This window comes from Notolepis coatsorum (assembly GCF_963971535.1).
Source record: "Notolepis coatsorum genome assembly, contig: SUPER_13_unloc_1, whole genome shotgun sequence".
Taxonomy (NCBI): domain Eukaryota; kingdom Metazoa; phylum Chordata; class Actinopteri; order Aulopiformes; family Paralepididae; genus Notolepis; species Notolepis coatsorum.
The window spans coordinates 1,359,063-1,370,600 of NW_028174869.1; the positions used below are offsets into that span (position 1 = coordinate 1,359,063).

General features: G+C 45.4%; 1 protein-coding gene across 1 annotated transcript in view; it reads right to left on the minus strand.

Annotated features, from left to right (window-relative positions):
* Positions 1–10,081: 10,081 nt before the first annotated feature.
* LOC311239738 (uncharacterized protein) overlaps positions 10,082–11,538 on the minus strand; it is a gene marked incomplete at both ends in the record, with an annotated part of 42,062 nt that continues 40,605 nt past the window's right edge. The window contains one exon of the mRNA XM_084338434.1: positions 10,082–10,413. Within this exon, the coding sequence (XP_084194560.1) occupies positions 10,082–10,413 (332 nt within the window). The remainder of the gene's footprint in view (positions 10,414–11,538) is intronic.

An 11,538-nucleotide genomic window follows, 5' to 3' on the forward strand; every position in this document is an offset into this window, starting at 1 on the left:
GAGAGAGAGAGAGAGAGAGAGAGAGAGAGAGAGAGAGAGAGAGAGAGAGAGAGAGAGAGAGAGAGAGAGAGAGAGAGATAGTTCTCCAACTTTTGTGAGTTGCAGTGATCTCCTGGTTGTTCCCCACCTAGGTTATCTAACTATTGCGCTGCTGCAACTAGAAACACTGTCCTGGCCTGCTTCTAAGTTCAGTGGCCTGACTGCATAAAAATAAAAAATAAATATTTATTTATTTTTTTGGATTATTTTTTATTTATTTTTAATCATCTGGCGACCCCCCCGCGGCGGCATCTGGCGACCCCGACTTTGGGAACCCCTGCATTACACAAACTAAAAACAGATATTACATTACATTACACAAACTAAAAACCGATATTGCATTACATTACACAAACTAAAAATAGATATTACATTACATTACACAAACTAAAAACAGATATTACATTACATTACACAAACTAAAAACAGATATTACATTACATTACACAAACGATATTGTCTGAATTACTAGAAAGAAATACACCACCTTTGGCTGATAGTAATTTATTAATTTCTTAGGATTTCTTTTGGTCTAATAAATGTTTAAGGTTCTTAGATGGATCCCCTGCTGCCTCCTCCTCCTCTTCCTCCTCCTCCTCTTCCTCCTCCTCCTCTTCCTCCTCTTCCTCCTCCTCATCTTCCTCATCCTCCTCTTCCTCCTCTTCCTCCTCTTCCTCTTCCTCCTCCTCCTCCTGCTCCTAAACCTCCTCCTCCTGCTCCTGCTCTTCCTCCTCCTGCTCCTCCTCCTCCTCCTATCCTCCTCCCTCCTCCTGGTTCTGCTCCTAATCCTCCTCGTCCTACTCCTGCTCCTCCTCCTCCTCCTCCGTCTCCTGCTCCTCCTCTCCTCCTCCTCCTCCTCCTCCTTCTCCTCCTCCTCCTCCTCCTCCTCCTCCTCCACGGGGAGCAGCGTACTGGCTCATGTTGAATGGCAGGCCATGCATTATGCAGCAGCTTAGGCCACAGCGCGGGATCTTCATGTCCTCGGCTACAGTCCACTTGTCGCTGCTCTGGTCGTAGCGCTCCACGTTGGAGATGGGGTTGAAGTCATTGTCGTAGCCTCCGACCACGAAGAGCAGGTCGTCCAGCACCGCGATACCAAAGTAGCTGCGGGGGGTGAGCATGGCGGGCAGGGCGCTCCAGGAGTCAGTCAAAGGGCTGTAGGCCTCCGCGCTACGCAGGACGTTTCCTGCATCGCCCAACCCTCCCACCTGAGGACAGGACACATGAGAGGAATGTTTTAGTGTGTGGCTCAGGCAGGCAGACACTGTATTAATCCATTTAGGGAAATGAGGGCATCACAGAAGCATTGAAAGTCAAATGATACATATCTATAAAAACATTGAGTATAAAGCATTTGTCTCTGTGTGCACCTACCGCATAGACTTGATCTCCGTATGCAGCGACTCCCAGTCCGTCACGCCTGCTGCTCATGGGGGCGATCAGAGTCCACTGGTCGGTGTCTGGGCTGTAGCACTCAGCTGTGAGCAGAAACTCTGTCCCGTTGCCGCCACCACAGATGTAAACCTGTAATAAAAAAGAATATTCTAATTTAGTTTATATATTCCATTTGATTTCATTCTACTTTAATTGTCTGTTAATGTTGATGCACCAAAGGACCCAGACACATCTTTTGTACATGCAAGCTTACTTGGCAATAAAGACATTTATGATTTCTGATCTAACGTTCCTTGTGTTCATCTAGCACCCTGTGTCCCTCAGTTCCACCCACCTTGCCCTGGAGGGCTGCTGCCCCGACGTCGACCCTGTCCTCAAGCATGGGTGAGATCACAGTCCACTGGTTGGTTTCAGGCTCGTAGCGCTCGGCGGTGTTCAGGGCCACGTGTCCGTCCCACCCTCCCATGGCGTAGATACAGCCGTCCAACACCACCACGCTGAGTCTACAGCGGCATGAGTGCATGGGAGCCGCCTGCAGCCAGCTGCGAGTGACGGGGTTGAACCTGCGCACACTGCTGAGGCGCTCTCCTATGTCGTTATAGCCGCCGACGCAGTAGACCAGACCGTGGAGATAAGCGGTGCCGTGGTCGGCCCGGGGACTCTCCCCCTCAACGCTCACGTCCAACCATCCACCGGCTCGGATATTGTAAGCCTCCATGAAAATACTGCCGCCACCCAGGCCTCCGATGGCCAATAGGACCTCCTGGGGCCGGCGTGGACGGGTCAGGGGGTTTGGGAGCCTGTCGGAGCCAGGGGGGTTCAGGACGCTGAGGATGAGGGGCCTGCAGTCGTGGCTGTCCCTCACCACAGGGTTGTTCTGGACGTTGTTCAGGAAGTAGTCAGGCCTCATCAAGCCCATGCGAACCTGGGAAGAGACAAGCAGACAGCGGGTACAACTTAGACATCGGTTGTAGACGGTTTCTGTTGCTAGGGAACAGTTTGGACCCAAATGTTTGAGAACCACTGTACCAGGGAACCTAGTGTTGTCTTAAAGGGAGACCACCCACCTAAAATACCCTTTTCCTGATTTTGGGGCAATTTATAGATTTTTGTATAATGTTGTCCTTTTACATGTCTTCTTTCAAACTAGTGACAAGAAAACTTAAAAAAAACACATTTAGTTGCTTATTTTGCTTCATTTTGCATGATTGCATCCATAAATGTGCACATATTGAATGGGGAAGTGCCTCATATGCATATATAAACATAAAATTCAGAAAACTTGCAATATATTTTTTCTTAGTTTATATGTACATAACAAACTGGGAAAGTTTCATAGTGATATCTATTCAAATATTTGTTTTGCCTATTAGGGGGTACAGTAATCGGTTGTGTTGTTTGTTACTAAGCTGTTACTACTACTACATCATTATTATTATGTTATTATGTTATTCAGTTATCAGGCATGTGTTTAGGTTGTCTATTACTAATGGTTTGATTGGGTGTTGTGTTTATAAATAGCGGTTTCAAATAAAAATGTATGGCATTTTACAATACAGAACTTTGAAGGCGTTTTCCCAAAGGGTAGACATGTACCATTTCCCTAGCATCTACACACACCAACCTTTCCACCTTTATTCATATATATATCCTGCTTCTTTGTGCCAAATGGTTTGTTGATGTCATACATAGCCTGATTTACAGACAATACAAAACTTTAAAGGCATTTTTCTCAAAACGAGATTTTATGAGTTTGTATTACACATAAAACAAAAAATCTCAATTTCTCTAGTACCTCCACACACCAAACTGGCCACGTTTCCTCCTATCCATATACCACAACTTTCTGCTAGAGGATTTTTTGATATATCACTCATCCAGATTTTTTAAATATTTTATACAAACATTTATGCAAAACATTTATTTTTTATGACTAGGGGGTCATAAAAGGTCATCAATTCCTGTTCGGGTGGCATATCAAAAAATCCTCTAGCAAAAAGTTCGGTATTTAATGTAGTAACATGAAAAACCATGAGAAAATATCTATATATCATAATTTTTTTTCTAAATTCTGTTTGGGGTAACATGCAAAAAGGGGCCATTTTGATTTGACCACGCCCCTTTTTGGGTAATACAATTATGCGACAACATTTTTTTTTATAATTTGTTTTTCTTTTTTTGACTATTCTAAACAATTAAGATATTTGCAAATGATTTCATCCTTTATTATTTGTTTCCCTATCTAGGTGGGTGGTCTCCCCCACCGCCGTTCATGTTGTACAGCGTTATTGCCCGCCATGCGTTGTCTGCCAAACCATGCTGTACAGCGATATTGAGATCATATTTAATTTTTTCGCCATGGCATTCATAATTCATATATACACCTCCGGCGCTGCAGCTGGACCCTACGGCTCAATACAACGACGGCTCAATACCGCCGCCTGGTGGATGGTCGGGCGAGTTACACTGGTAAACAGGATATGGCTGCTGTGCGTCGATTAAATTCATCCGGCCGTCAGATATTGTCGCAAGGCTCCCGACAGACACTATGTACATAATGGATCGCTTTATAAACTTTAGGCCTATAGCTCACGTTCTAGGAATTACTGCAGAAAACGATAAAAACATACTTATATTCTAGAAGGTATTTTTGTATGAATCTATGAATGAAAAAGTATAACGTTCCTACATCCTGAACGATAGATAATCGATGTTGAATGGGCCATAATAATGTCAATTTAGCAATACAATTTAAAAAGTTATAGCCCTGCAAAGAAGGTGAACATCTCCATAGGCTTAGAGTGGTGGCAGACTGGCTATATTGATGGATATAACCAGTGGCAGGGAATGTGTTAATGTAATGCACAGTAATACAATTAGTTACCTTGGGCAGCAGCAAAGGGATGTGTGTTTTACGCTCCTCACAGGAGTGGTCAATCCAACGGAGGACGGCCTCGAACACCGTCTCCTCGCTCTTCACGTTCAGATCATCCCTCTCAATGATGTCCACCAGTTGCTGCGGGGACAGCTCCACAAACTCCTGTGAGACGTGCAACATCTCCTCAAAGTGGCTCACGATGCAGAGATGGGCCTTGCGCCTCAGGTCAGGGCAGCAGTAGATGTCCACGAACCTCCAGATGCCGACACAGTTTTCCAGAGACAGCTGGCCTTCTAGGAAGTCAGAGCACGCTCCTACTATGCCAGTGACGCGAAACTGGTCTGCAGCCACCAGAAGCTCTTTCACGTTCTCTGCTGTCACCAGCACAAAGTGTGTGTAGGAGTACTCTATGATGAGCTGCATCATACCCGGGGACACCCCAGGGATAGTGTAGACTGCTTTCTCTGAGTCGCTCCAGCGAGTGAAGAGGGCTCTGTGGGATGCAGAGTATAGAGATATCAGATGAGTAAACAGTAAGCAACATTCTGTCCTGTGTAGTAATATATGTTCACTGTAGAAGTATAGCATCTTAGCATAGTAGAAGTATAGTATCTTTTTACAGTAGAAGTACAGTATAGTATCTGTTTACAGTATAAGTACAGTATAGTATCTGTTTACAGTAGAAGTGCAGTATAGTATATTTTTACAGTAGAAGTACAGTATAGTATATGTTTACAGTAGAAGTACAGTATAGTATCTGTTTACAGTAGAAGTACAGTATAGTATATTTTTTACAGTAGACGTACAGTATAGTATATGTTTACAATATAAGTACAGTATAGTATCTGTTTACAGTAGAAGTACAGTATAGTATCTGTTTACAGTAAAAGTACAGTATGGTATCTGTTTACTAACCAAGCTAACCTGAACCAAGCTAACCTGAACCAAGCTAAACTTACCTGAAATAGTCACTGCAGTCACACAGGAGGGCCTTGTGGGCATTCAACTCAGTGCTGTTGACTTTAATAACCACATCACAGACCCTTCCCTCCAGAGGCAGCTCATTAAGGATTGTACAGGACATTGTTTCCTTTTCCATGTGGGGATTTTAAATTGTATCTACAGAATATATTCAAGCTTACAGACAAGTAGCCGGAAACAACAAGTGCGATCTTCACTTGTCTTCTGAGATCTGAGAGCTTCTGAGAGAATTGTTGAATATATAATGTACACAAATGTTCTAGAATGTTCTATTATGACATCATACTGTGACATCAGAAATGTTCTAGAATGTGCTATTATGACATCATACTGTGACATCACAAATGTTTCTAGCTTGTTTGATTATGACATCATACTGTGACATCAGAAATGTTCTAGAATGTTTGATTATGACATCATACTGTGACATCACAAATGTTCTAGAATGTTCTATTATGACATCATACTGTGACATCACAAATGTTCTAGATTGTTTGATTATGACATCATACTGTGACATCACAAATGTTCTAGAATGTTTGATTATGACATCATACTGTGACATCACAACAGAACAATAATTTAAATAATATGTTGACATTAAAAAAGAACAAATAAAATGATAAAAAAAATACATAAAACAATGATACAAATTATAATAAAATATTTAAGTAAAATGTATAGAAATAAAGAAAAATAAGACAATGAAATAAAGATAATAATTAATTTAAAAGCTATTAAAAAAGTTTTGAGCAGTGCCAACCGAGTCTGCTGTCCTAACAGACTTGGGGTCTGTAGGGTAAGCACTTATTCCCTCCGCCCTGAACATTTATGGAGATGTATGGGCCTTTTAAGTCAGTGATAAAGGTGTCTTTCAAGGATAAGTGAGCTCCTGCACTGATTATTATAGTTCAATATTCAATATTTGATCACCAAAACCCCCCAAAAAGCATAAAAAGGCCCCTCCCCGCCCAAAAAGGGCCCCCAAAAATAGCACAGGCTCAGTGCCCTTTTCAGCCTTTGAGCACCTGCCCCTCTAAAGTCCTGTGCACGTCCTTGAATCCTACTTAGAGGGGAGAGAACAGATGGTGGAGGTAAACGGTACCCTACCCCCCCCCCCCCCCCCTCCCAGTGAGCTGTGGTGTTCCACAAGGAAGCATACTAGGACCGCTACTGTTCCTAATTTATGCAAATTACATGTCGTCAGCTTGTGACTGCAACTTGTTCCTGTTCGTGGACGACTCAGCCCTGCTGGTCTCTGACAAGAACAAGTTACAGGTTGAAAAAACCCTCAGCTCGGAACTAGGCAAAATCTGCATCTGGCTCGCTGATAACAAACTATCATTACACCTGGGTAAAACAGAGTCCATTCTCTTCGGTTCAAATAACAAACTCAGCAAGACCGACGGCTTCTCAGTTACAGTGGGTGACAATATTGTCACAAGGAAAGAAGAAATTACATACCGGCTAGGTTCCATCCTAGAGGCAAATCTTTCCTGTGACAAAATGGCATCCAATGTAATCAAAAAAGTCAACCAACGAACTAGATTCTTGTACCAGATCTCCTCTCTGGTAAACAAGAATACCCTGAAGACTCTGGCAGGAGCACTCATTCAAGGGTACTACGACTATGCTTGCACCTCATGGTACCAAAGCACCTCAAAGGTGTTAAAAACAAAATTACAAACATCACAAAACAAACTGGTCAGACTACTGCTTGACCTTACTCCTAGAACCCACCTCACCCCTGCCCACTTTGACAACCTAGGATGGCTTAGAGTAGACGAAAGAGTACAGCAACTTGCAATGGGCCTGGTCTACAAGATACACTACACCACTAAGGTACCCATGTACATGTCAAAATACTTCCCAAAGGTCAGTGAATACCATGACCACAACACCAGAGGAAGCTCAACAAATCATGTTAAACCCAGATTCGGCTCAAACAAGGGACTAAATACGTTTCGCAATTATGCCACATCAATGTGGAACGCCCTACCCAAAGCTGTAAAGGAATGTGAATCCCTACCCACATTCAAAACCGCTCTTAAAGAGCACCTACGGGAGGCTGCAATTCGAAACCCCCACCACCTCCTAATAGACAGTCTCCTCCCCACCGCATGTATATATTCCCTCCCCGCCGTATGTATATTTCTCTCCAACCCACCCACCCCCTCCTAATGTACAGTCCCCTCCCCATCATATGTATATACTCTGTCAGGATCTAGGGGTAACAGTACTGTATATTTGAATACCGTTTATGTCACAAATGTATCAGTACTAAATACCTATATGTCCCTATGCCATAAATGTCATGTATGTTGTGTATGTCATAAATGTCTATATGAATTGAAAATGGGGGACCCTGATGGAAACAAGACAAACGTCTTTCTCAGGTCTGCATCCCCTTAACAATTGTGTGTATTGAGCCGTACTGTATTGTACCCATTCTGCAATCTGTTAAATAAAGTTTTCATTCATTCATTCATTGTGTTTAACCCACGTCATTACACAGTATTGTTTAACCCCCGTCCTTACACAGTATTGCGTTTAACCCACGTCATCACACAGTATTGTGTTTAACCCCCGTCATCACACAGTATTGTATTTAACCCACGTCATTACACAGTATTGTGTTTAACCCACGTCATCACACAGTATTGTGTTTAACCCACGTCATCACTCAGTATTGTATTTAACCCCCTACATTACACAGTATTGTATTTAACCCACATCATCACACAGTATTGTGTTTAACCCCCATCATTACACACACACACACACACACACACACACACACACAAACGAGAAGAAATTACATGTTCAAATTTGGTTTTTAATTTCATTGTGTACAATAGTGTCTCTTGTGTTCAGTTTGTATTCCCTGTGTCAGCATTTACAGAGACGACATATCGAATAGGACAAAATAATACAAAATGACAACAAAGAGAAAAACAGGTCATATAAAGCCACCGTTGGTTGTCAGGTTTATTGACAGTGAGGAGCAGATATTGTGTCCAATCAGATTAGTTATATATATATATATATATATAAAGAAGACAGCCAATAATGTGATGTGTGCAACTGACCATATTCATACGTTATGCCATTTTGCTCTTGTGATCAGGTTCCTGTGACATAAGAGCAAAATGCTGTCGTCAAATATATTTACTGGAGGCCAAGTGTTGCATACAAATAAATAAATAAATAGACAAACAAATAAATAAATAAACACCAACAAATTAACAAATAATCGAGTAATAAAACAATCAATAAATAGATCAATAAATAGTTATGATTGTAACACTCTTGATATCATTTTCAAGGTTTAACTGTGATAACACTTCCACTATTTACACAAGACACAAAACACACACGCAGTGCGTGCACTCACTCACTCAGTCGCTCACACACAGGCCTGTGTACACACAACACGTCTGCCATCATCATTATTATTATTATTATAGTTATTATTATTATTATTATTATTATTATTATTATTATTATTATCATTATTATTATTATTATAGTTATTATTATCATACAGTTTGAAGATCTGTGGTATTCGAGAGATGCTGATCATCTGGTCAAATCCTGCTTCAGAATATTCTCCTTCCGTCTCTCAGACATTCTGTACATTTAGCCTAAAACATAGAAACCTTTTCTCGTTGTTATGCTTTATTCATAAGTCTGTAAAGCATTTCAGTCAAGAGGAAACAGGGACCCGATCTCAGAGTTTCACACCAACCGACGCAATATGGATGTAAAGCGCTGAGAAAGATTAACACTCAAAATGCATTGGATGACCAGAAGACGGCCCGTGACTATAAGTGGAACTTTGCCAAACGTGACAGTTGAGGTATAATTTATAATCCAGTCGGTCCTGAACGTGTTCCTGAACCAGCCACTGGGACGGCCGGGGCGGAGCAGCCAACAATAATAATAATAATAATAATAACTACTTTATCTTCTTGCCATTTGAGCTGCTCGCTGTTTTACTGCCCTTTTGGTGAAAGGCTTGTGGACTGCGGCGGCCGAGTGGGTCAAGAGCTCCATCTAGTGGCGGAGTGGGGGTGGGGCGTTGGTCCTGGGGGCTCCGGCGGTCTGGGGAGTGGGGGAGGAATGTCCAATGTGTTTTGTGTTGTTTGTGATGTCTTTATTATTTATATTTTTTATTTTGTATTTGGTATTATTAGTCTTGATTGATAAATAACACATTTATTATTTCTTATTGTTTTAGCATTATTATTGTTGTTGTGTTATTTATTATTGATATTGATGTGTTGTTTGTTGAAATTGAAAATAAAATATTTGATCAAAAAAGAGAATAAACAAGGAAAATCTGTCACGTCTGTCACGTCTGTCTCACGTCACGTCTGTCTCACGTCACGTCTGTCTCACGTCACGTCTGTCTCACGTCACGTCTGTCTCACGTCACGTCTGTCTCACGTCACGTCTGTCTCACGTCACGTCTGTCTCACGTCATGTGACTGGAGACAAACCAAGCCGTCAGAACAGGAATGGATGGTCGTGTCCTTGATTGGTCTCAGCCGACCCAGTGACCAGCTGTGCCCCCCCCTCCGGCCGCTGGAGTGGACCCTCCCAACTGAACCGCTCCGGCCTGAGACTTCCCCGCAGCTGAACCGGGCTGTGCCACTCCAGCCCCCACATAGGGGGGGGCACCCCGAGGTGCCATCAGAGGGGGAATCCCTCCCGTAGAAGTGGGCTGTACCATCCCGGATCCCAACCAATAGGGGGCGGACTCCCAAGGTCCCAACGTAGGCGGAGTCATGCCCAGGGGGTGAGATGGTGGGTGGCACAGGGAGGTGGGGCCAGGGTCCAGGGGGTGAGATGGTGGGTGGCACAGGGAGGCGGGGCCAGGGCCCAGGGAGTGAGATTGGTGGGTGGCACAGGGAGGTGGGGGCCAGGGTCCAGGGAGTGAGATGGTGGGTGGCACAGGGAGGTGGGGCCAGGGCCCAGGGGGTGAGATGGTGGGTGGCACAGGGAGTGAGGTGAAGAGGGCAGAGAGCTTGAACCCAACAGCATGGTGTTTGGGAACATCCCTGTACTAGACCTGGTTCTGCCCACAGACCCACCAGCCACAGGCCCGGCTAGAACACCTGGGAAGTGAGGAGAGGAGGGAGGGAGAGAGGAGGAGGAGAGAGAGAGGAGGAGGAGGGAGAGAGGAGGAGGAGGAGAGAGGAGGAGGAGGAGGGAGAGAGGAGGAGGAGGAGGGAGAGAGGAGGAGGAGGGAGAGAGGAGGAGGAGGAGAGAGGAGGAGGAGGAGGGAGAGAGGAGGAGGAGGAGGGAGAGAGGAGGAGGAGGGAGAGGAGAGAGAGGGGAGGGAGAGGAGAGAGAGAGAGAGGAGGGAGAGAGGAGGAGGGAGAGAGGAGGGGGAGGAGAGAGGAGGAGGGAGAGAGAGGAGGAGGAGGGAGAGAGGAGGAGGGAGAGAGGAGGAGGAGGAGGGAGAGAGGAGGAGGAGGGAGAGGAGAGAGAGGGGAGGGAGAGGAGAGAGAGAGAGAGGAGGGAGAGAGGAGGAGGGAGAGAGGAGGGGGAGGGAGAGAGGAGGAGGGAGAGAGGAGGAGGAGGGAGAGGAGGAGAGAGAGGAGGAGGAGAGAGAGGAGAGAGGGGAGGGAGAGGAGAGAGAGAGGAGGGAGAGGAGGAGGAGGGAGAGGGAGGAGGGGGAGGGGAGGAGGAGGAGGAGGGAGAGGAGGAGGAGGAGGGAGAGGAGGAGAGAGAGGAGGAGGAGAGAGAGGAGAGAGAGGGGAGGGAGAGGGGAGGGAGAGGGGAGGGAGAGGGGAGGGAGAGGAGAGAGAGAGGAGGAGGGAGAGGAGGAGGAGGGAGAGAGGAGGGGGAGGGAGGAGGAGGAGAGAGAGGAGAGAGAGGGGAGGGAGAGGGGAGGGAGAGGAGAGAGAGGAGGAGGGAGAGGAGGAGGAGGGAGAGAGGAGGGGGAGGGAGAGAGGAGGAGGAGGGAGAGAGGAGGAGGGAGAGGAGGAGGAGGGAGAGAGGAGGGGGAGGAGAGAGGAGGAGGAGGGAGAGGAGAGAGGAGGAGGGAGAGAGAGGAGGGAGAGAGGAGGAGGAGGGAGAGAGGGAGAGAGGGAGAGAGAGGAGGGAGGGAGGAGGGAGAGAGGAGGGAGGAGGAGGGAGAGAGGAGGAGGGAGAGAGAGGAGGGAGAGGAGGAGGGAGGGGGAGAGGAGGGAGAGCGGGAGAGGAGGAGGAGGGAGAGAGGAGGAGGAGAGAGGGAG